The 25,520-nt window shown below is 48.6% G+C and overlaps 1 protein-coding gene across 1 annotated transcript; it reads left to right on the top strand.

Moving 5' to 3' along the window:
• Positions 1-118: 118 nt before the first annotated feature.
• On the top strand, positions 119-24,311 carry ACTR1A (actin related protein 1A). The gene is made up of 11 exons (XM_004050021.4): positions 119-916; positions 12,909-12,973; positions 14,383-14,458; positions 15,246-15,371; positions 17,805-17,929; positions 19,162-19,378; positions 20,435-20,527; positions 21,365-21,539; positions 21,642-21,703; positions 22,368-22,408; positions 22,575-24,311. Exons 1-11 carry the CDS (start codon positions 869-871, stop codon positions 22,675-22,677), a joined length of 1,131 nt encoding a protein of 376 aa, XP_004050069.1. The 5' UTR covers positions 119-868; the 3' UTR covers positions 22,678-24,311.
• Positions 24,312-25,520: the final 1,209 nt, after the last annotated feature.

Here is a 25,520-nt window from a genome sequence, read left to right as displayed (position 1 = left end):
AATGCACTGGGCTCATTTGAAAGCAGTGACACATAACCTCTCTTCACCTCCATTTTCTCAACCATCAGTGTCAATTCTAGCTCCTTATGAAAATTAAAGAGATACTAGAGCAGTTTCTGAAACCCTTAGATGATGTTTTAATGACCAAAAGATTACCTATACCAGTAGTTCCAATTGCCAATCTTCGGATCAATGTTAGCCTGTTATGCAGAAAAAAAGAAAATGCAAAAGGCAACGACAATGTACAGGTTTTTAACTTAAAGCTAATTTTATGCAATTTAAATTGTTTTCCTTTGTTGTAGGAATATGTCCTCTCGCGTACGTGTGTTAACATTTCCTTTTTGTTAGAGTGTGAGGTGCTAGGAGATGTTTATTAAAGTCTTACAGACCCAAATAAAAACATGAGAACCTTATATTGTCTAAGGGAACGTCGGGGGGAGTGGCAGGGCTGATCTGCAAAATCCAAACATCCATGAATTACGACCAATCCAAACCGAACTACAGACAAGTACTCGAGAAGACTACCTACCTCAGCATGCACTGCGAACTCCTTCAAAGGGACTACAGATCCAGGCATGCAACATGACCATCAACCTGTGTCTCTGGCTGTTTAATCTAGGGAGACCACAAATCCCAGGGTACTGTGCATTGGAAATGCGACTCCCAGTCTTAAACTAGGCGGGCAACAAAGCAAGCTAGATCGCTAACCCAGGCGCAAAGCTTGCTGGGGATTGTAGTTCTTCAGAGGCGGGGTCGGGCCGCTCCCTCGCCGCCCTGAACCGGCCGCTAGACTGCGCATGCGTGTCAGTGGCGCTAGCGGCGGACCCGGCTGGGCAGTTCCTTCCCCAGCAGGAGAGATTCCTCTGCCATGGAGTCCTACGATGTGATCGCCAACCAGCCTGTCGTGATCGACAACGTGAGTTGCGTCTTTCCTATCTATAAGGGGACTTGGGCTCTCCTCCTCGAAAGGATCGCTTCCCGGGGTTCAGCCTGAGCCGCCGGCTCTTTGTCACTGGCCCGGCCTGTCAGGCGCGTTCAGCCACCGCCGCCTCCTTCCTCCCCTTATCACATAGTCCGCAGGCAAGGCGGCCAGCCAGCAAAAGTGGGATGGAGAACTCTGGAGTGGATAAAGGAAAGGGTTACAGTCCAAGCCAGTCCTTGGGCCCTTGGCTCTAGGGGCCTTAACTGCTGTGTGAGATTCCCGTCGCCCGCCCTCTCCCCCGTTTCCGATCGCTCTATTGGTTGCTCTGGCTGTCCATCTTAGCCAATGATACCGCCTCTTAGCCTTGCCGGATGAGGCTAGGCCTCTGCGGTGATTGGCTCACGCCCCTGCCATTCTTCCTTGCCGCCATATTGTTTTCTCTCTTGAAGGGGCGGGGCAGTGTTCCAGGGCTGTGGGGATTGGCTTCCGGGACTCTGGGTGGTGGGGCCTAAAGGCGAGTGCCCGCCCGCGGGTGGAGAATGGCTAAGTCTTCCTTCGGTCTCAGCCGGCGCTGCGGCTTGGTGGTGTGGATCTGGGTGGGGCCCGAGGATCTGGTGCCAGAAACTGCTGTAGGATGTCAGCTATTACTGTGATTATAAATTACAAAGTTGGTAAAGGTCGAGAAGAAAGGAGAGTGACAAAGCAAGCAGAGAGGTTGTCCTCCTCTTTGGAACGCCTAGTTCTTACGGGGAAAAAATTACCAAACTTAATATTTGCCTGGCGCTCTGGCGCTTCCAGGGCGTTTTCACATACATTCGAGTTGCATCCTCACAAAAACTGGACGCATAGTTTAAAAGGAACTTTGATCTTCGTGTTACCGATGAGAAAAGTGAAGCGCGAAGACGTAACGTGAGCCCAAGGTCACATAGCAGAGGTGCCCTAAATCCAGTACTTTATCCGTCATCCCTTTTGCCAGCACCACCATGCAGAAGCATCAATATTGACCAATAGAAAGAATCTAAATACTGCTCTTATTTTGGGGGGAAAGGAGAAAATTGTAAAACGACTGCATTTCTGCCTTCGATTCAAAGCTTTGGTCCCACAGAGATTGATCCCTGTCTGTGTCCCTTGTAGGTCCCTCCATTGAGGCAAAACTACCAGTTCCCTCTGTTGTAAGCTGACTCTGTCAGATTCCCTTTGTTGATTCAGCTCTTGGGACCTTAGGCATATTACAATGTTCTCGTTTAAGCTTCAGCTCTGTTAGGTAGATAGGAATTACTATCCCCAGTGTATGCAGGGATGTTAAATAACAGATTTCAAACCATCCAGTTTAGGAATTGAGGAGCCAGTCATCAGACTGAGATCCAGTTCCAAGTTGCTTGCTTTTTCCAATATATTTTTGTTGTTGTTTTCATTAAATTTTCCTTCTCTCCATGGGTATTTTGTTTTTATTATTCCCCCTTAGAAAGGGGCAGGATTGAGCTCAATGAGACAGCTCATTTTTTTTTTCTTTTTTTTTTTTTTTTGGAGACAGGGTCTCGCTCTGTTGCTGAGTCTGAAATGCAGTGGCGCGATCACAGCTCACTGCAGCCTCAACCTCCTGGGCTCAAGTGATCCTCCCGCTTAAGCCTCCCGAGTAGCTGGGGCTGCAGGCACGCGCCACCACCCCTGGCTAATTTTTGTATTTTTTGTAGGAAGGGTTTCACCATGTTGTCCAGGCTGGTCTCAAACTCCTGGGCTGTTGCGATTCTCCTACCTTGGCCTCCCAAAGTGCTGGGATTACAGGCCTGAGCCACCGTGCCTGGCAGAGACACCTCTTTTTTTGGTGTGGGGGGTGGAGGGAACAGGATCTCACTTTGTCACCCAGGCTGGAGTGCAATTGTGCGATCTCAGCTCACTGCAGCCTCCGCCTCCAGGTTCAAGAGATTCTCCAGCCTAGACTCCCAAGTAGCTGGGATTACAGATGTGCACCACCACGCCTGGCTAATTTTTGGTTTTTTTTTTTTGTTTGTTTGTTTATTTTTGAGACGGAGTCTCACTGTCGCCCAGGCTGGAGTGCAGTGGCGCGATCTCGGCTCACTGCAAGCTCCGCCTCCCGGGTTCACGCCATTCTCCTGCCTCAGCCTCCCGAGTAGCTGGGACTACAGGCTCCCGCCACCTCGCCCGGCTAATTTTTTGTATTTTTAGTAGAGATGGGGTTTCACCGTGTTAGCCAGGATGGTCTCGATCTCCTGACCTCGTGATCCGCCCACCTCGGCCTCCCAAAGTGCTGGGATTACAGGCGTCAGCCACCGCGCCCGGCCTAATTTTTGTATTTTTAGTAGAGATGGGGTTTCACCATATTGGCCAGACTTGTCCTGAACTCCTGACCTCAAATGATCCACCCGCCTTGGCCTCCCAAAGTGCTGGGATTACAAGCATGAGCCACCACACCCAGCCCAGATACTTCATTTTTGAGAGGATCTTTTTGTCTCCCTCACTAGACTATTAAATCCTTGTGGAAAAAGATGATATTCTCCCACAGGTTTAGTGGTGTTGGGAAAAAAAATTTAAGAAAGATGATATTCCTTTAGTCTCACTTCACCCACTTCTCTCCACACACACACAGTATACCTAGGGTCTGGCACCTCTGTGTGCTCAATAAATGTTTTTTCATTGGATTGATGGGTGATTGGATGAATGACTGAATATCTCTATCAAAGTAATAAAGATATTCCTAAATAAAGAAAAGATGGGGAGTTTTCTCTAGTTAGTTACTGCAGATAATTGAGTAGGACTTTTTGTTCTTGATGTTGATTTTCAGAGAGCACTACGATTTCTGTCTTTAGCCAGGCTCTTTGTGCTTCTTCTGCCTTTTTCTTAGTTGTAAAAAGGAAAAATATATAGAAATTCAATTTCCTGTTTTCATCAGCAATGCAGAAGGAACAACCTGTCTATCCCACCAGCTCCTTTGCTTCTTGAATTGCTAGGCAGGAGTTCCATCTCCAGCCATTTTCTTTAATATCACTTACACTAATGCGTCTTAATTTTTTTCTTTCTCTTTCCTGGTAGTATGTTTCGAAATGCATTACAGCAGTGATGCATTTTTAGTTTCAAGATTTAAAGAATTGACTTGTCTTTTTTTTCCCCCTCTGGGAAAACACGTCCTTTATTATGCCAGTATTTCTGCCAAAAGGTGAAGTAGGAGAAACTTAAGTCATTTTCCTATTAGTATTTGCTGAAAATCTGCCACATTTTTACATGTGGGGTCTCAGGTAGTCCTTGTTGTTTAACATTTGGGGGGTCATTTTGTTTTTATTATTTTCAAGATGGTAGATGTATAGGAAACATTATTTGAAATACCTGAGACAACTTATTACATATAATGAGAATAATGTGTCACTAGCTATGTTAACTCCATAGCTTAACATGTTGCTACACTTTATTTATGGGCAGAAGAGTATAATCAAAAGAATGCAGGAGAAAGAAAGCAGGGAAAGAGCCCCATTAAGTTCACAGCCTTTCCCAATCATAAGACAATTGTGACCACTCCTTTCATCTTACTCTGACATCAAGTCATTTCATCAGAATTTAATGAGGAAAATGGAGGGGCAGGTAGGTGTGTGCTTTAATGACAACAATAAAGTGATAGGTATTTTTTTAATCACCCAAGGAGCTTTATGATGATAGATATTTTTTAAAACCAAATATAAGTCATTTCTTCCCAAAGACATAGAGAATAGTGTAAGATAGGAGCAGCTCCTAGGCCACATTTTGAGGACTACACTTTGATCAGAATACCATGTTTATTCTGAAACTCAAATTTTTCCTAAGATCCAGGCCAAATGTGGTGGCTTACTCCTGTAATTCCAGCATTTTGGAAAGCCAAGGCTGGAAGATCGTTTGAGCCCAGGAATTGGAGACCAGCCTGGGCAACATAGTGAGACTTCATCTCTACTTAAAAAAAAAAAAAAAAAAAATTAGCCAGGCTTGCTTAGTGGCATGCACCTGTAGGAGGCTGAGATGGGAGAATCACTTGAGCCCAGGAGTTTGAGGCTGCAGTGAGATCGTGCACCTCACTCCAGCCTATTTAAAAACAAAAACAAAAAAACTCTAAGTTTACAGTTTTGCCTAAACCTAAAATGGATCAACATTCTTGTCAAACTTAAAACTGTCTTTGTGACTATATGGACCTAAATGCAGGCTCTTCAGAAGTTCAACAATAAGCTAAGCATTTGTTTGTTTTGCTTTGGATGTTGTGCTGCTTCAGCCCCCTTTAAAAAAAAAAAAAAGAGAGAGATATACTTTAAACACACAGAAAAATTCGGTGTGGTATATAACAAGCACCCAGGTAGCATGTGTCTACTACCCAGATTTAATAAATATTGACGTTGCCATATTTGCTTCAGTATTTTTTTTTGCTTTAGTGTTCCCATCCACCTTCATGTTTTAAGGAAATAAAACATTACAGATATAATTGAAGACTCTTTGTACCCCTCCACAACCCTATCTTTTTTTTTTTTTTGAGACAAGGTCTCACTCTGTTGCCCAGGTTGGGGCTCAGTGGCACAATCAAAGCTCACTGCAGCCTCAGCTTGCCAAGCTTAAACAATCCTCCCACCTCAGCCTCCCAAGTAGCTGGGACTACAGCCATGTACCATCTGCTCAGCTTTTTTTTTTTTTGTAGAAATGGGGTCTCCCTGTGTTCCCCAGGCTGATCTAGAACTCCTGGGCTGAAGCAGTCCTCCCACCTCAGCTTCCCAAAGTGCTGGTATTACAGGCATGAGCCACTGTGCCTGGCAACCCTATCCTTTCTCTCTGTTTTACAAATAACCCGCAAAACAACCATCATCATAAAATTGTCCTCCTTTTATACTCAGGAAGATAAGTCAGGAGAATTGTGTTGTTCAAGGCCAGCCTGGGCAATACAGCAAGACCCTCATCTCTTTAAAAAAAAAAAATTGTGCTCCTTTCCACCTATGATTTTTTAAAATTTTTAATTATTATTTGTTTTTAAATTTTTTTTTAGAGATGAGGTCTCACTCTGTCACCCAGATTAAAGTGCAGTGCTGCAGTCGTAGCTCACTGCAGCCTCAAACTCCTGAGCTCAAGCAAACCTCCTGCCTCAGCCTCCCAAATAGCTGGGAGTATAGGAGGAGCAAGCCACCATGCCTAGATCCATCCATGATTTTATGTGCATATGCATTTTAAGTTTGGCAGGGGAGTGTGCTGTTTGTGTTTTGAAAGTTTACTTAAGTGCTATCATCTTACTGTTATCTCTTTTTATTATAGCAATTTCAAACATACAAAGGAGAAGGAATAGTGTAAGGAACATCCATACGTTCACCTAGCTGTAGCAGTTATCAAACTCTTGGCCAATCTTTTCAACTACATTCCTGCCCATTTCCCTCTCCCACATTCTTTTTTTTTTTTTTTTTTTTTCCTGAGATGGAGTCTGCTGTGTGGCCCAGGCTGGAGTGCAGTGATGCTCACTGCAACCTCCACCTCCCTGGCTCAAGCGATTCTCCTGCTTCAGCCTCCCGAGTAGTTGGGACTACAGGCATGCACCACCATGCCCAGCTAATTTTTGTATTTTTAGTAGAGACGGGGTTTTGCCATGTTGGCCAGGCTGGTCTCAAACTCCTGGCCTCAAAGGATCCACCCGCCTCAGCCTCCCAATGTGCTGGGATTATAGGCGTGAGCCACCACGCCCAGCCCCACACTCATTTAAAAACATAATCAATATACTATTATCATGCCTAATCAAATCAACAAGAACCCCTTAATCTTATCAGTTATCTAGTCAATGTTCAGATTTCACTAATTGTCTAAAAAAATTTTTCTTTTACAATTTGTTATCAGCTTTTCTGATCCTACTAATGCTGATTCACTTAAGTTTTTAGGGACACTAGAATTAGCTGAGGAAATGAAGTCAATGTATTTATCTAACACTGTCACTTGCAGTGTGATATTCAGGCTGTTGGTTGAACAGCTTCAGCAAGAATCCATCCCTAGCTTGACAGAAAAGGTGAAGAAGAGGTGACTTATAAAGATAGTTTCACTGTTCAATTATGTATATTTTGCAAGCCAAGGATGTGCTTCACACTGAGCTAAGTCCTCTGAGGGTAAAAAAGAAATCAGATACCATGTGGAAGAAGAAACATCACCAATTAGTGGCTGCAAATGCCTAGAATAGGGATTTCAAATTCAATGCCTGCAGAGGCCAAGCAGGAATGGAAATATACTCAAAAGAGAAGAGAGAGAATAGCCTGAAAGGCACCTCTTCCAGGCTGGGAAATCTGAAAGGTGCATTGAATTGAGCATGCCTGACCAAAATGTTAACTGATTCTCCTTTCTATCCAATTGTCCCCATGCAGGAATACCGGCCTAGTGTTGCCAGATATTCTGATTTTTAAAAATTTGTGTATTTATCGAGGTCAGGAGATCGAGACCATCCTGGCTAACATGGTGAAACCCCGTCTTTATTAAAAATACAAAAAATTAGCCAGGCGTGGTGGCGGGCACCTGTAGTCCCAGCTACGCGGGAGGCTGAGGCAGGAGAATGGCATGAACCTGGGAGGCGGAACTTGCAGTGAGCCGAGATCTCGCCACTGGACTCCAGCCTGGGCAACAGAGCAAGACTGCATCTCAAACAAAAATAAAATAAAATAAAAATACAAAAAAATTAGCCAGGTGTGGTGGCAGGCGCTTGTGGTCCCAGCTACTCGGGAGGCTGAGGCAGGAGTATGGCTTTGGACCCGGGAGGCGGAGCTTGCAGTGAGCCGAGATCGCGCCACTGCACTCCAGCCTGGGCGACAGAGCAAGAGTCCGTATCAAAAAAAAAAAAAAAATTGTGTATTTATTTATTTATTTATTTTGAGACGGAAGCTGTCTCTGTCGCCCAGGCTAAATTGCAGTGGCGCAATCTCGGCTCACTGCAACCTCCCCCGTGTGGGTTCAAGAGATTCTCCTGCCTCAGCCTCGCGAGTACTGGGACTATAGGCGCGTGCCACCACACCTGGCTAATTTTTTTTTTTTTTTTTAGATGGAGTCTCGCACTGTCGTCCAGGCTGGAGTGCAGTCGCGCAATGTCTGCTCACTACAAGCTGCGCCTCCTGGGTTCACGCCATTCTCCTCCCTCAGCCTCCAGAGTAGCTGGGGCTACAGGCGCCCACCACTTCGCTCGGCTAATTTTTTGTACTTTTAGTGGAGACGGGGTTTCACCATGTTAGCCAGGATGGTCTCAATCTCCTGACCTCGTGATCTGCCCGCCTTGGCCTCGCAAAATGCTGGGATTACAGGTGTGAGCCACTGCGCCTGGCCTTATTTTGAATTTTTTATATATATTTTTTGAGGCAGAGGCTCACTCTATCGCCCAGTCTGGAGTGCAGTGGCGAGATCACAGCTCACTGCAGCCCTGACCTCTTGGGCTCAGCCTCCCAAGTAGCAAGGACTATGGACCCACACCACCACGCCTGAGTAATTTTTAAATATTTTGTAGGCCTGGTGTGGTGGCACATGCCTGTAATCCTAGCACTTTGGGAGGCCAAGGCGGGTGGATCACTTGAGATCAGGAGTTCGAGACCAGCCTGGCCAACATGGTGAAACCCCGTCTACACTAAAAATACAAAAATTAGCCGGGCGTGGTGGCGCACGCCTGTAACAACAACTACTCAGGAGTCTGAGACAGGACTATCGCTTAAATCCAGGAGGTGGAGGTTACAGTGAGCCGAGATTGTGCCACTGCACTCTAGGTGGGTGACAGAGCCAGACTCCATCTCAAAAAAATTAAAATTAAAATAAATATTTTGTAGAGACAGCGTTTTGCCATGTTGCCCAGGCTGGTCTCTCGAACTCTTGGCCTCAAGCAATCCTCCCTCATCTGCCTTCCAAAGTGATGGGGTGACAGGCGTGGGCCACCGCACCCAGCCATACTTTTTGTTTGTTTGTTTGGTTGGTTGGTTGGTTTTGAGACAGGGTCTTATCTTACTCTGTCATCCAGGCTGGAGTGCAGCAGTGCAATTACAGCTTGCTGCAGCCTTGACCTCCCAGACTCAAGTGATCCTCCAACCTCAGCCTCCTGAGTAGCTGGGACCACAGGCACACAACCACCATGCCCAGCTAATTTTTGTATTTTTTGTAGAGACGGGGTTTCGCCATGTTGTGCAGGCTGGTCTCGACCTCCTGGGCTCAGGCAGTCTTCCTAGCTCAGCCTCCCAAGTAGCTAGGAGTACAGGCACGCATCACCATGCCTGGCTAACTTTTTGGTATTTTTTGTGGTGATGGGGTTTCTCCATTTTGGCCAGGCTGGTCTCAAACTCCTGGCCTCAAAGTGATTTGCGTGCCTCGGCCTTCCTAAGTGCTTGGATTATAGGCATGAGTTACCACACCCAGCCAAGACTACTCAAGAAGCCTCTACCAGGCATTTTTTCATTTGGCCTTGCCAGAGTGAATAACAAAGACAGTGGCAGCTTATTTGCCAGGTACACAGTTCCTAGTTGTAAATACTGTTAAAGAAATGGACATAACCCTTTTGTATGCTCTTGAGCAGAATTTGTGTGGCTTGAGCAGAATTGAGGCAGCTCAGCTGCTCCTCATTCTCCACTGATTCTTCACCCTATGACTGGCATGGCAGGCCTGCTTGGGGGCTGCAAGGACACGCTGGGTCTGGTTCCACCTTGTGCATCACTCCCAGTGCTGCTTTCCCCTTTCCTGAACCGCCTCTGCCTGGGGCTTCTGTCATTTCAGCTGGTCATTCAGGTTCCATACTTTAGGTTCTATCTGCCAGTCATTTGCACTTGATTTTAATTTTACTCAGCCAGCATCTGTTGAGTACCCAGCAAATGCCAGATACTGCCGAAATGTATTTTAGCCTTAAGGAACTTCAACTGAAAAGAGACGAAAGTGGAAACCTTACATTGTAATAAAAAGCAGAATGAAATGCATGCCACCTCATGGTACAGGTAATGGAAATTTGCTGTGAGATAATAGGAAGATGATCATTCATTCCAATTGGGGATGTTTCTTCAGGAGGAAGGTGATGATATTTGAACTGGGCTTTTTGTACTCTTTGCTAGGAAAGACAGAGAAGAAAAAACAAATCTGACTTCATCATCTGCCTGTTTACCCAGACTCTAGTCCTTTTGCTAGTAAACTAAAAATAAAATACCCAGGAAAATCATCTCTTAAAAATATCCAGGGTCTGAAGGACAGATCTCATCCTCTCTTGTTTTTAACCTCTGCCGGGAGACCCAATTTAGTCTGTTGGCATCACCACACCCAGATGAAGGCAGTGAGCAATCATTGGAAGCCTGAGCAAACAAGTTCTAGGAGTTCCCTTCTTGCCTGTCCGTGCCTTGCTCTCAGAGCCCTTGGGTTTGTAGGCAAATTCCCCCTCCTTCCCGGTCTTTCAGCTCACTTGACAGCTGCACCTTTTCCAGGCTCCTTGTTGTACTGCCCAGTCCAATGAGTTTGCACATTGTCTTCTGTTTTCACTCTCTTCTGTTGGCAAAGGTTCCTGCTCCCTTAGAGAACTGGCTGCCCTGCTCTCCTCTCATACCACTTTCTCTGCCCTTCAACCACTTCTTTTTTTTTTTTTTTTTTTTTTTGAGGTGGAGTCTCACTCTGTCTCCCTGGCTAGAGTGCAGTGGTGCGATCTTGGCTCACTGCAACCTCCACCTCCTGGGTTCAAGTGATTCTCCTGCCTCAGCCTCCATGAGTAGCTGGGATTACAGACATGTAGCACACCTGGCTAATTTTTGTATTTGTAGTAAAGACAGTGTTTTTCCATGTTGGCCAGGCTGGCCTTGAACTCCCTGGCCTCATGTGATCTGCCCCGCTTCGGCCTCCCACAGTGCTGGGATTACAGGCGTGAGCCACCACGCCCGGCTTCCTTCAACCACTTGCTTCCTCCACCAACCTCTGTCTTGCCAAAGGCAAGCACCAGATGGCCAGTCTCACTCCCCCTCTTCCTGCAGAAGAGCAGGAATAAGAGAGTCAAGGAGGGAAGCAGGCATGTTGCTGGGAAGCCTTTGGTGCAGATAACCTTGGCTACTTAGAGTCTCCAGGTGTGTTCAGTGCTTGTAGAATGGGGTCAGTAAATACCACACTCCACCCCAGGAGAGTGGTCAACAGGCAGCAGGAAAAGGCTTGCCCCAGCTACGGGTGCAGCTGCAAACCATGTTGGGTTAGAAAGGTGAGGGTATCAGGTGTGGTGGTAGAAGAGTTAAGAAGGAAGAAGAGGCCGGGCGCAGTGGTTCATGCCTGTAATCCCAGCACTTTGGGAGGCCAAGGCAGGTGGATCACAAGGTCAGGAGTTTGAGACCAGCCTGACCAACACGGTGAAACCTCATCTCCACTAAAAATACAAAAATTAGCCAGGCATGGTGGTGCGCGCCTGTAATCCCAGCTATTCAGGAGGCTGAGGCAGGAGAATCGCTTGAACCCAGGAGGTGGAGGTTGCAGTGAGCTGAGATTGTGCCACCACGCTCCAGCCTAGGTGACAGACCGAGATTCTGTCTCAAAAAAAAAAAAAAAAAAGGCCGGGCACGGTGGCTCATGCCTATAATCCCAGCACTTTGGGAGGCCAAGGCGGGCGGATCACGAGGTCAGGAGATCGAGATCATCCTGGCTAACACGGTGAAACCCCGTCTCTACTAAAAAAAAAAAAAAAAAAAAATACAAAAAAATTAGCCAGGCATGCTGGTGGGCACCTGTAGTCCCAGCTACTCAGGAGGCTGAGGCAGGAGAATGGCGTGAACCTGGGAGGCAGAGCTTGCAGTGAGCCCAGATTGCACCACTGCACTCCAGCCTGGGCGACAGAGCGAGACTCCATCTCAAAAAAAAGGAAGAGGACAGGGTGTATCTACAAGCAATACTAAGCCTTGACATCTGTCCTGCACAGGGTTGGTCTCTGTGTCTAGAGTCACTGTTTACATTGATTGGGCCCTGGGCGGTACCTGAGATGCTGGGAGAACTCAGATTCTTTTCTGGACACCTCACTCGACATACCAAGTGTTGGAGCAGCAGGACTGTGGTTCTCTTCTATTCTCAGAGTAGGCTTTAGTCTTTGCTTCTCTTTACCATCAGGAGACCAAGGAGTAAAAGGAAAGCATAGTTAAAAAGAAAACAACAACAAAAATCTCCCAAAGCATCGTGCTCTGCCCTTGCAATAAGAACCAGACAGCACGTGTTCCATGGGAGTCCATTTCAAGCATGACAGTGCTCATGGCGGTGTCTGTCACAGAGGCCCTGGAAGCTGGGAGAGTTCAGGCCTGAGCTGGGAAAGTAGGTTAAAAGCACCCCAGGGTGGTGTAACAAGGAGTCATGTGCTTTTCCTACCTTATGTTCCTGAACTTGGCTGCTTTGATGCTTCTAGGTACTTTCTTCTTTCCCCAGGTTTTCTGTCTTTTTCTTCCCTTTATTACTAGTATTTTTAATTCCCAAAGCAAAACATGTTCAATGTAGAAAAGTCAGAGACTACAGAAAAATCACACATACGGTTGTGTATACAGTGAGAATCCTCCTCACCATCCTATTTCCACTTCCCTTCCTTTGGTGTGCATTTACCTTTTTCTAGGTTCAAATAAATGTATATATTATATACAAATATTAGTTTTGTTTTTTTTTTCCTGTAAGACAGAGTCTGTCACCCAAGCTGGAGTGCAGTGGCACAATCTTGGCTCACTGCAACCTCTGCCTCCCAGATTCAAGTGATTCTCCCACCTCAGCCTCCCAAGTAGCTGGAACTACAGGTGCCTGCCAACATGCCCAGCTAATTGTTGTATTTTTACTAGAAACAGGGTTTCACCATGGTGGCTAGGCTGGTCTCAAACTCCTGACCTCAGGTGATCCGCCTGCCTCTGCCTCCCAAAGTGTTGGGATTACAAGTGTGAGCCACTGCGCCCGGCCGCTTTCTTTTCTTAAATAAAAATGGTACCATATAATGTATTTTTCCTTTTGTATTTGCGATAGTTCTGACTCCTCATTCTCTCTCCTCTTTCCTCAGGGATCCGGTGTGATTAAAGCTGGTTTTGCTGGTGATCAGATCCCCAAATACTGCTTTCCAAACTAGTAAGTCATTCTGTAGCTTAGACGTTTTGGAGGCTCATCAGCTTTGTTACAGGCCCAGCCCTATAAGGGACAGGAGCCGGGTTTGGAGTCAACAAAGGAAAACAGTTGTCTACATGGTACAATTTGAGAGGCACAGATAAGAGGCCTCTTTTTAAAAATCCAATTTTATCTGATGCTAAAAAATTTTATCATTGGTAACTTATTGCTTTGGAGGATTGCCTCTTGGTGGAGCCCTCCTTTTAAAATTCTCCTATCATCCAGGCTGGGGATTAACATTTAACCCATCTACCATCTTTTTTTTTTTTTTTTTTTTTTTTTGAGACGGAGTCTCGCTGTGTTGCCCAGGCTGGAGTGCAGTGGCGTGATCTTGGCTTACTGCAAGCTCCGCCTCCCGGGTTCACACCATTCTGCCTCAGCCTCCCGAGTAGCTGGGACTACAGGCGCCCGCCACCGTGCCTGGCTAATTTTTTTGTATTTTTAGTAGAGATGGGATTTCACCGTATTAGCCAGGATGGTCTTGATCTCCTGACCTCGTGGTCTGCCTGCCTCGGCCTCCCAAAGTGCTGGGATTGCAGCCCTTCTACCATCTTAATGAGGAGTTTCTCAGAACTTTCCTCCTAAGACAGAGAGACTGCAGGCAGGAGAAGAGCACAGAGGCTTACAGGAAGGGCTTAAAGGGGGAGGGAAAGGAAGAGGCTATCTGTCCGATCTATAGCATCATAGTTTTTTTTGTTTTCTGAGACAGAGTCTCATTCTGTAGCCCAGGCTGGAGTGCAGTGGCACAATCTCGGCTCACTGCAACTCCTGCCTTGCAGGTTCAAGCGATTCTTGTGCCTCAGCCTCCCAAGTAGCTGGGATTATAGGCATGTGCCATCACGCCCAGCTAATGTTTGTATTTTTAGTAGAGATGGGGTTTCACCATGTTGGCCAGGCTGGTCTCAAACTCTTGACCTCAAATGATCCACCTGCCTCAGCCTCCCAAAGTGCTGGGATTATAGGCGTGAGCCACCGAGCCCAGCCCAGCATCAGTTTTACTTAGAGGTCCTGGGAAGGGGACTAAGGACACTAAAATGTTTTGAGTTAATCACTCCTTTAGAAATTCTCATTTCCTCATCTTGGTCTGTTCATACACTGCAGAAAGAGAAGAACTAGAGATATTGAATACTCTAAAAATTTGTTTTCATAATTTATAATAAATATAAAATATGAAATAATATATAAATAATACATGTTCATTTTACAAATTGTGGAAAATACAGAAAAGTATAAAGAAGAAAATCAAAATCAACTGTGACTTCACTCCTCGAAGATAATCTCAGTAGAATTTGAGTGTGTATGTACATCTATACATCCTTCCTGTGTTCTGTCATGAAATGAAAAATGATGGTCCTCCTCACTGTCTTTTCTAGTGTGGGCCGACCCAAGCACGTCCGTGTCATGGCAGGAGCCCTTGAAGGCGACATCTTCATTGGTCCCAAAGCTGAGGTAATTCCCAGGCCTACAAAACAAGCCTTAAGCCAGCAGAGGACCTTCATTATTCACCACATGGAACATGTCCCAACATTTGGACATACCCATAAGTAGAAGGGGCAACTTTCTCTGAAAATCTCCTTTTTGATTCTCTCATCCTAGGCTTAGGTGGTTTATTTTTCCCAGGAACAGCCTGTGGTCTTGGAGAAGAAAATACCTGGGACCTCACTTTGGGACACACTGAGACCAGTCTAGAAAACAGGGCTGTTGTCTTCTGCATTCTGTCACTGCCTTGTCAGTGATCAAATTTACTGTGTTCATTATTTTTTTCACAAAAAATATTCAGTGGGGAGATCCTGGCTGGGGTACCCTAGGGATGAGTTAATTCACACAGCTTTGGCAGAGCCCTCATGCAGCCTCTCGTAAGCAGATAGCAGAATCGCTGTTGCCATCCTTGGCTTCAAGTGCTGAGGCCCAGAGGTGGGAGCCAGGAGATTGTGTCCTGGAACCAGGCAATGAGGAAGATGCCTCCTGCCACTTGCCCTAAAGGCACCTGAGGGGCCATGGAAATGCAGAAGCCCCTGCTTTGCCGGCTCCTCGGGAATGAGGGCAGTTTGCATCAAACAGTATTTAGCCTTGGAGAATGAGTGCCCACCCTTAGCCCTGGGCAAGGACAGCAGGGTGGGAGTTCAGGAAGCTGAGGCTTCTTTGCGAGGGATTCAGCTTGCACTGCTTAGTCTTGGGAGAGCAGGGTCCTGGGTGGAGCCTGACTGCAGTCATAAGTCCTGTTCTCTTTTCCCAGGAGCACCGAGGGCTGCTTTCAATCCGCTATCCCATGGAGCATGGCATCGTCAAGGATTGGAACGACATGGAACGCATTTGGCAATATGTCTATTCTAAGGACCAGCTGCAGACTTTCTCAGAGGAGGTGAGGATCCTGTGTGTAGGGCACTCCTGTAGGGTATGCAAAGCTGTGTCAAACTCCTACCCTAGAGATGATGAGGAGGACGATGATCACTGCCAAGAGTGCTGGAGCCATTTGATTTTCAGGCATATTCAGATTTAATCTTAACACCATTCCTATGAGATATAGGTAGTATCTCATTTTACAAACAAGGGAACAAGTTCAGAAAAGCCAAGTCGTGGCTGGGCGCGGTGGCTCACACCTGTAATCCCAGCACTTTGGGAGGCCGAGGCGGGTGGATCACGAGGTCAGGAGATCGAGACCATCCTGGCTAACACGGTGAAACCCTGTCTCCACTAAAAATACAAAAAATTCTCCGGGCGTGGTGGCAGGCGCCTGTAGTCCCAGCTACTCCGGAGGCTGAGGCAGGAGAATGGCGTGAGCCCAGGAGGCGGAGCTTGCAGCGAGCCGAGATTGCGCCACTGTGCTCCAGCCTGGGCGACAGAGTGAGACTCCATCTCAAAAAAAAAAAAAGAAAAGCCAAGTGGTATTTCCAGGGTCACCAAGTGAACAAAGGGTAGAGATGGAATTCAAACCTATGTCTTTTAGAATTCAAAGCCTGTGCTCATTAACTTCTTTCACCCAGACTGGAGTGCAATAGCTCACTGCAGCCTGGACCTCCTGGGCTCAAGTAATCCTCCCATCTCAGCCCCACCCCCCACCATGCCCGGCTAATTTTGTGTGTGTGTGTGTGTGTGTGTGTGTGTGTGTGGTGGGGTTTTGCTCTTGTTGGCCAGGCTGGAGTGCAATGGAGTGATCTAGGCTCACTGCAACCTCTGCCTCCCGGATTCAAATGATTCTCCTGCCTCAGCTTCCCAAGTAGCTGGGATTACAGCATGAGCCATGGCACCTGGCAAATTTTGTATTTTTTGTAGAGACAAGGTTTTGCCATGTTGCCCAGGCTGGTCTTGAACTCCTGGGTTCAGGCAATCTATCCGCCTCCACCTCTCAAAGTGCTGGGATTACAGGCATGAGCCACCTTGTGCAGCCTGTGCTTATTAACTTGTAAGGAAGTAACTCTCCATTCAAAAATGTAAAGGGTGGCTGGTCACTGTGGGTCATGCCTGTAATCCCAGCACTTTGGGTGGATCTCTTGAGCTCAGGAGTTTGAGACCAAGTTGGGCAGCATGGCGAAACACCACCTCTACTAAAAATATGAAAAAAAAAATAGCCGGGTACAGTGGTGTGTGCCTGTAGTCCCAGCTACTTGAAATGATGAGGTGGGAGGACTGCTTGAGCCTGGGGGCATCGAGGTTGCAGTAAGCCAAGATCGCACCACTGAACTCACAGCCTGGTGACAGAGTGAGACCCTGTCTCAAAAAAAAAAAAAAAGAAAGAAAGAAAGAAAATGAAGAGAGGTGCAGACTAGGTGTATCAATTTCCAGGTGCAGGTGGGATGTTTTCAGTTTGGGTTTTTTTTTGTTTGTTTGCTTTTTTGAGATGGAGTTTCGCTCTTGTGGCCTAGGCTAGAGTGCAATGGCACAATCTCGGCTCACCGCAACCTCTGCCTCTCAGGTTCAAGCGATTCTCCTGCCTCAGCCTTCCTGAGTAGCTGGTATTACAGGCATGCACCACCACCACGCCCGGCTAATTTTGTATTTTTAGTAGAGACGGGGTTTCTCCATGTTGGTCAGGCTGGTCTCGAACTCCTGACCTCAGATGATCCGCCCGCCTCAGCCTCCCAAAGTGCTGGGATTACAGGTGTGAGCCACCACGCCCGGCTGTTTTCAGACAGTTTTTTTAAAGCAGTGGTCCCCAACCTTTTTGGCACCAGGGACTAGTTTCTTGGAAGACAGTTTTTCCATGGGGGTGGGGGTTTGGGGTGGCCAGATAGTTTCAGGATGAAGCTGTTCCACCTCTGATCATCAGGCATTCAATTCTCATAAGGAGTGCCCAACCTAGATCCCTCACATGCGCAGTTCACAGTAGGGTTCACACTCCTATGAGAATCTAGTGCCTCGGATGATCTGATGGGAGGTGGAGCTCAGACAGTAATGCTCGCTTACCTGCCATTCACCTCCTGCTGTGTGGCCTGGTTCCTAACAGGTCACAGACTGGAACTGGTCTGCGGCAGGAATTTAGAGTTTCACAAAATCTTCTTGACAGTTGGAGATACACAGTAGACACAGGGGCCTGTATAACAATCCTGGAGGACAAGGAGGGGAGTTGGGGGGCACAGCTGAGGACAGAATGAAATTTTAAAGTGGGCATTAACTTGAAAAGTTGAGAAAACTACTTGGGCAGGGATAGTTGACAGGCACAGCTTGCCTTTTTTTGGAGGGAGGCTGACTGAAGTCCCCAGGCTCTCAAACCAGCAAGGCAGGGTCTTCTCCCCCAAGACTAATGAAGATGGAAATCTGGCCTTGGCCTCATTGTCTCCCGGGCTCCTTTCACCAGCATCCTGTGCTCCTGACTGAGGCGCCTTTAAACCCACGAAAAAACCGGGAACGAGCTGCCGAAGTTTTCTTCGAGACCTTCAATGTGCCCGCTCTTTTCATCTCCATGCAAGCTGTACTCAGCCTGTGAGTAGCAGCTGGCTAGCCCGGCCCCTGCGGGGAAAGCAGTCCTTTGGCACAGCTGAGGCTGGCTCTCCTCTGGAATGGTTCAGAGTAACTTGAGCCCCCTCTGCTAGGGAAAGGTTAAAGATGGTGGGAAAGAGAGAGAGGCTTTTGCTGAAACTGAGCACTGAGGCTTCGTAGTTGAAAGCAAAGGAGGACATGTGGCTGCTATTGACCATATCCCAGTGTCAGGACTCCTAGCGGGTTTGGTCCCCAAGGCCTTGGCTGGGCCTGCCGAGGCAGCCACATGCTGCAGCAGCTCTTCCCGGAGGCCCCCGTAATGTGTCCACTTATTATTCAGCACTTACTGTGGCCAGCTGCTCTGCCAGGCTGTGAGACAACCATGATCCGAATGCCACCACAGTCCTTGTTCCCATCCCCCATGGCTCCTGTCACACTCCTACCCTACCTCACACCAGAGTGAGGTCTACGGCAGAGATTATCCACAAGTGACCTACACGTGGGATTTATTTGACCCCATTAACAAACTGTGAGCCAGCATTTAAAAATCAAGAGGTGTCCCATCAAAACCCAAATTTTTGGCTTCTCTGAAAAAATGGGAAGATCTGGAAATGTCGGGCACACATTCCCACAGAGCAAAAATCAGCTGGAGCTGAAGAGCGGCTGCCACTTGAGATGGGGCTGGCAAGCCCACCCTCCCCACAGCGCGTCCATGCTCTGTTGGCCTCTCCGCACTGAAGCAGGGGGTCAGTTGCCTCACTTGCCTTTTTTTGGAGGGAGGCTGACAAAGGTCCCCGGGCTCTCAAACCAGTAAAGCAGGGTCTTCTCCTGCCTTTGTTTTTTATGGAAGTGAGAAATATTCTTATTTTTCTTTACTCTTACTTTTCCTGCCTGGCCCCTGTTGGCATTTGAGGGTTTTTGCCTTTTGTCTAGAGAGTTAAAACTGGCCCCTAGGCTGGGTCTCTGAAGCAGCTGAAGGCCAGGCCATCTCAGACAGGAAGGCCTGCTCTTCTGGGTACGGGGAGGGAACTTGGAGAAGATCAGCTCCTTCCATTCAGGTATTTCATGGCTTGCTCCAACACCAGGGCTTCCTTAGTACCCAGTCCATTCTACGGACCCTGGAGAGAGGCAGGCCCAAGCTTTAGTTTAGCTGACATTGAACCCTAAATAAAGAAGTGTATTTCTTCCCAGCGTGAGGAGGCAGTGCTGAGTGACGGTTTGCCCCTTTGCTTCAGTTATGCTACAGGCAGGACCACAGGGGTGGTGCTGGATTCTGGGGATGGAGTCACCCATGCTGTGCCCATCTATGAGGGCTTTGCCATGCCCCACTCCATCATGCGCATCGACATCGCGGGCCGGGACGTCTCTCGCTTCCTGCGCCTCTACCTGCGTAAGGAGGGCTACGACTTCCACTCATCCTCTGAGTTTGAGATTGTCAAGGCCATAAAAGAAGTAAGTGCTGCCCCCTGGGCCTAGGGATGGAGTGGGGGTTGGGAGCATAGCACCCAGGACCTTGGTGACCTGCCAGTGAAGCCAGGCAAAGCACCTGCCTGGGGGTCCCTGGCGAGGCCTTGTTCTTCCCAGCCAGGTCTCCCCTACGTCACACTGACAGATTCGCCTTCCTGACGTGCTGCCATCTTGTTGGGGGAAAGGGAGCTGCTTCCATTTCTTCAGTTGGGTGATGGCTACATAGGGGCTCAGTATGTTTTTTATACCTTCTATGCAAATTACATAGGGTTTGGTTTTGTTTCATTTTGTTTTGTTTCTGAGATGGAGTCTCGCTCTGTCGCCCAGGCTACAGTGCAATGGTGTGATCTCGGCTCACTGTAACCTCTGCCTCCCGGGTTCAAGCAATCGCTTGAATCCTGCCTCAGCCTCCCAAGTAGCTGGGATTATAGGTGCCTGCCACCACACCCCACTAATTTTTGTATTTTTAGCAGAGACATGGTTTCACCATGTTGATCAGGCTGGTCTCAAACTCCTGACCACAAGTGATCTGCCCGCCTCAGCCTCCCAAAGTGCTAGAATTGCAGCATGAGCTACCGCGCCCACTCCTGGTTTTTTTATTTTTATTTTTTTAACATCCTTGAAGAAGTCATAATACATTTAAAACATTTGTCTTTGTAAGTAAACTGAAACCTCCTGCCACCTGTGGCTATAGGGAAAACTCGAGCTGGGTAGGACCAGAACCATATGAGTGGTAGAAGGAGAAAGATGCCTGGGCCTGGGCTGAACTTAGGTTGTGGTCTCAGACCTAGGATCCAGGGGCCAAGTTTCCAAGCTTGCCCATCAGGAAGGTGGAGCGGTTAAGAACTCATATGCTAAATGCCACCCAGTGAAGGCCAACAGAGACCTCACTGCCCCTTCTTCTGGGCAGCATCTATAGTGACCATTGGGGCCATCACAACGTTTAGACAGGTTTGTGCGGCAGCACATTCCTCCCCTGGGCCTTTGACTGGATGTGCACCAGACTTCCTGCCAGCCTGACTGTCTTGCTTGGATCTGCAGAGAGCCTGCTACCTATCCATAAACCCCCAAAAGGATGAGACGCTAGAGACAGAGAAAGCTCAGTACTACCTGCCTGATGGCAGCACCATTGAGGTAGGTGGCCTGCCTTCTTTCTTCGGTTCCCTTAGGTCCACAAAAGCTCTGGGCCCAACCAGAATTCTCCATCAGGGTCTGGAGTCTGGCAGGCCAGTCCCTTTACACCAAGCTTGTCCAACCCCTGGCCCATGGGCTGCACGTGGCCCAGGATGGCTTTCAGTAAGGCCCAACACAAAGTCGTAAACTTTCTTAAAACATTATGAGATTCTTTTGCAGTTTTTTTTTTTTTAGCTCAGCAGCTGTCATTAGTGTTAGTGTATATTATGTGTGGCCCAAGACAATTCTTCTTCCAATGTGGCCCAGGGAAGCCAAAAGATTGGACACCCCAGCCTTACACCCTCTCTCTGGAGCAGCAGAGCTCCTGAGCATGAGTGACCCTGTCTCCTGCAGAGGAGGCAGCCAGAACTTTGCTCCCTCCCGCTAGATGGGAGGAAGCTCCTAAGGGATTGTCCCACATCAGTATGAGATTAGGAAGTGGGATGGTTAGTGCCATCCTTCCCCACACCTGGGTGCAGTGTAGGGTGAGTTACCACTCCCTTGAACCCCCATTGCTAGGAAGACGTTTCCATGAGCAAATAAATCCATGTACTGATGCCAAAGACCTCTTGGCTGGAAAATGCCAGAGCGAGAAGGAAATATAGGAGCCTCCCCTCACTAGTTTCCAGGAGGCCTATCTTTGTTCCTTTAAGCCCTTGACATGTAGAGTCTGTCTTGAGCCTGGCCTTCATAGCCACCCAGTTACTAAGTGACGTGCAGAGGGGCATCTTCCATTCCCACTCCCAAAGGGACCTTGGTCCCAGCTCCGACCTCTTCAGCTGGCCCTCCTACCTGCAGATTGGTCCTTCCCGATTCCGGGCCCCTGAGTTGCTCTTCAGGCCAGATTTGATTGGAGAGGAGAGTGAAGGCATCCACGAGGTCCTGGTGTTCGCCATTCAGAAGTCAGACATGGACCTGCGGCGCACGCTTTTCTCCAACATTGTCCTCTCAGGAGGCTCTACCCTGTTCAAAGGTTTGTCTCTTCTCTTGGAGCCCTTCCCCTGGAAGTGTTCAGCTCCTGCTGGCTCCAGGCACCCTGAGAATTGACTTGAAGTTCTCCTCTTTGCCCATTCAGGTTTTGGTGACAGGCTCCTGAGTGAAGTGAAGAAACTAGCTCCAAAAGATGTGAAGATCAGGGTAGGAGCATGGTGGGGCCTGGCCTGGGTGGAACTAGGCTTCCATGGACAGAGTGCCACCTGGCGTAGCTTCCCTCTAGCTTTGCCCAAGCTCTTCAAGCAGCCATGGCTCTATAAGCAGCGCCAGGTTCCCAGCCTGTACACTGACCCTGAGGTCTAGGTCAGCCACAGGGAGGCTGAGTTCTCATTCTCCCTCTTCACACCAAAGGCAGGCAGTTCTAATACCCAGATGAGGCAGGGTACTAGGTAGAGGGCCCCCTGTGTGATCCTTCAGGGAAACTATAATCTTAAGAGGAGACTGACTTACTGTTGCTGTGCCCCCTGCCCAGGTGGCTCCCCTGTCACACAGTCTGACACCTTAGTGATAGGTGAAGGAGATTGGCTGTCTGAGGAGAGCGGGGATCCTAAAGGAAGGAGTACAGTTCTTGCCATGGAGTCTGCTTCTCCCTGCCCCCCCAATAGTCCCAGCTTCCCTGGGACCTGTGGGGACTGGAAACCTGCTTCCCCAGATGAGTGGCAGGCTGGCCACAGTGCCCTCCAGAGAGGCCAGAGCTTCAGGCTTGTGTAAAATGTATCCCCTGCCATGGGCAGAAAGAGGAGCGTTGTAGGGAAAGGGAGCGGGAGGGCTGGAAGTCTCAGATTCCTCTTTCCCCCCACCTTTGCAGATATCTGCACCTCAGGAGAGACTGTATTCCACGTGGATTGGGTGAGTAGCTCTTCCAGGAGTAAGAACAGAACAGGAAGTGATGGCACTGATAACCCCTCAGCACCCTCTAAAGAAAAGCCTGATTTGGTTTGGCCCCAGGGGACTGGTAGGCTCCACACACAGCCACTTCTCTCTCACACGGTTCCTCTGGGTTTCCTCCCTCCAGGGGCTCCATCCTTGCCTCCCTGGACACCTTTAAGAAGATGTGGGTCTCCAAAAAGGAATATGAGGAAGACGGTGCCCGATCCATCCACAGAAAAACCTTCTAATATCGGGACATCATCTTCACCTCTCTCTGAAGTTAACTCCACTTTAAAACTCGCTTTCTTGAGTCGGAGTGTTTGCGAGGAACTGCCTGTGTGTGAGTGCGTGTGTGGATATGAGTGTGTGCGCACATGCGAGTGCCGTGTGGCCCTGGGACCCTGGGCCCAGAAAGGATGATGAACTACCCGCAGTGGTGATGGCCTGAGGCCTGGGGTTGACCACTAACTGGCTCCTGACAGGGAAGAGCGCTGGCAGAGGCTGTGCTCCCTCCTCAGGTGGCCTCTGGCTGGCTGTGGGGGACTCCGTTTACTACCACAGGGAGACAGAGGGAGGTAAGCCATCCCCCAGGAGACCTTGCTGCTGACCATCCTAGGCTGGGCTGACCCGACCCTCACCCCCACCCCCAGGGTGCCCTGAGGCCCCAGGCAGCTGCTGCCTCCACTATCGATGCCTCCTGACTGCACACTGAGGACTGGGACTGGGGTTGAGTTCTGTCTGGTTTTGTTGCCATTTTGGTTTGGAAGGCTGGAAAAGCACCCCAAGAGCTATTACAGAGACTGGAGTCAGGAGAGAGCAGGAGGCCCTCATGTTCACCAGGGAACAGGACCACACTGGCCACTGGAGAAGGGCAGGAGCAGTCCTCCCTCTGAATGGCTGCAGAGTGAATGTTCCCAGCCCAGTCCCCTTTCGGGGGCCTTGGGAGAGTTTAAGGCACCTGCTGGTTCCAGGTCCTCGCTTTCCATCTGTTCTTGTTGCAATGCCATCTTCAAACCGTTTTATTTATTGAAGTGTTTGTTCAGTTAGGGGCTGGAGAGAGGGAGCTTGCTGCCTCCTGCCTTGCTACACTAATGTTTACAGCACCTAAGCTTAGCCTCCAGGGCCCCACCTCTCCCAGCTGATGGTGAGCTGACAGTGTCCACAGGTTGCAGGACCATTTGAGATTGGAAGCTACACTCAAAGACACTCCCACCAGGCTCTTTCTCCCTTTTCCTCTTGCTCACTCCCCTGGAATCAACAGGCTGGTTGCTGGTTAGATTTTCTGAAACAGGAGGTAAAATTTTTCTTTGGCAGAGGCCCCTAAGCAAGGGAGGGGTGTTGGAGAGCCAGTGCCCTTAAGACTGGAGAAAGCTGCAATTTACCAAGTTGCCTTTTGCCACTGTAGCTGACCAGGGGACTAGGTTGTAGAGGTGGGAAGGCCCCCTCTGGGCTGATCTTGTGCCATTCTTGACCTTGGACCTGCTTGGTTAAGGAGGGAGTGGGCCAGACCAGAGTGCCAGGAGCTAATGGAGCCAGGCCTGACTCCTAGGAGTGGTCCAAAGGCCTTCAGCCTAGATGGTGCAAAGCTGGGGCCAGCCTGTCTTCACCGGCACCCTCACCTGTGACACCAAGACCCACCCCAATCCCAGACTTCACACAGTATTCTCCCCCACGCCATCCTATGACCAAAGGCCCCTGCCAGGTGTGGGCCACAGCAGCAGGTATGTGTGAAAGCAACGTAGCGCCCCGCGGACTGCAGTGCACTTAACCAACTCACCTCCCTTCTCTTAGCCCAAGCCTGTCCCTCGCACAGCCTCACACAAACCACATTGCCTGGTGGGGCCCAGTGTACTGAAATAAAGTCGTTCCGATAGACACATCAGCTGGGCCTCTATCTGTCTGTCACCAGGGCCAAGTGGAAAGAGGAAGAGCAGCAGGCCCTGAATCTGAGGTGGTGACTGGGCCTGATCCATCCTCTAGAGGGCATCATTGCACCAGCCAGCCTTGTCCAGGGCATAGCCCAAGTCCCAGCCTGTCAGGTGGATGCAGAGAAAAGGGTGATCACACCACAGCCTAAGTTCAAGAACAGAAGGTCCCACTCCTGTGTACACTGTAGCCCATGGGTGAGACTCAACTCCAGATGACAGGAGCAGCTCTCAACATCCCTGAAATCAAAGATTCTCAAAACTGTCAAGTGAATAAGAAGGCCAGGAGCTTGGCCGGGCACGGTGGCTCACGCCACACCTGTAATCCCAGCACTTTGGGAGGCCAAGGCAAGTGGATCACAAGGTCAGGAGTTCAAGACCAGCCTGGCCAAGATGGTGAGATCCCGTCTCTACTAAAAACTACAAAAATTAGCCGGGCGTGGTGGCAGGTGCCTGTAATCCCAGCTACTCAGGAGGCTGAGGCAGGAGAATCGCTTGAACCCAGGCAGTAGAGGTTTCAGTGAGCTGAGATCGCACCAGCCTGGGCGACAGAGTAAGACTCTGTCTCAAAAAAAAAAAAAAAGGCCAGGAGCTTATTACAGTACAGTTTCCAGGGCCCATACTCAGATATCCCGATTAATCACTTCTCCGTTTAAAACCTGCACTTGGGAGGAAAATTGCCAGGTCTTTGCCAAATGGTAACTATTTAATCTTCCCAATAACCTTACAAAATATCTGTGCTTTTGTTGTCCGTTTTACAGATAAGGATTTGGAGCCACAGAAAGATTAAGCAATTTTCCAAAGTTCTGCCTTTTTTTTTTTTTTTTTTTTTTTGAGATCATGTCTCACTTTGTCACCAGGCTAGAGTACAGAGGCACGATCTCAATCTCCGCTCACTGCAACGTCTGCCTCCTGGGTTCAAGCAATTCTCCTGCCTCAGCCTCCCAAGTATCTGGGATTACAGGTGCTTGCCACCGTGCCCAGCTAATTTTCATATTTTTAATAAAGATGGGGTTTGACCATGTTGGCCAGGCTGGTCTCGAACTTCTGACCTCAGGTGATCTGCCTGCCTCGGCCTCCCAAAGTGCTGCGATTACAGGTGTGAGCCACTGTGCCCAGCGCTGGGCTTTCTTAATCCCGAATGTAAACCCAGGCCATAGAACCTA

This window comes from Gorilla gorilla, chromosome 8 (assembly GCF_029281585.2).
Source record: "Gorilla gorilla gorilla isolate KB3781 chromosome 8, NHGRI_mGorGor1-v2.1_pri, whole genome shotgun sequence".
Lineage (NCBI taxonomy): Eukaryota > Metazoa > Chordata > Mammalia > Primates > Hominidae > Gorilla > Gorilla gorilla.
The sequence above is the reverse complement of the archived record's forward strand: the minus strand, read 5'-3'. Positions and strand labels throughout refer to the sequence as shown.

What these genes read in the sequence shown, in the direction of transcription:
- ACTR1A (XM_004050021.4), top strand. Translation starts at nt 869, where the DNA reads ATGGAGTCCTACGATGTGATCGCCAACCAGCCTGTCGTGATCGACAAC. An exon ending in AAATACTGCTTTCCAAACTA is followed by an intron (nt 12,974 to 14,382) that starts GTAAGTCATTCT and finishes TGTCTTTTCTAG; the next exon opens with TGTGGGCCGACCCAAGCACG. An exon ending in CTGATGGCAGCACCATTGAG is followed by an intron (nt 20,528 to 21,364) that starts GTAGGTGGCCTG and finishes TCCTACCTGCAG; the next exon opens with ATTGGTCCTTCCCGATTCCG.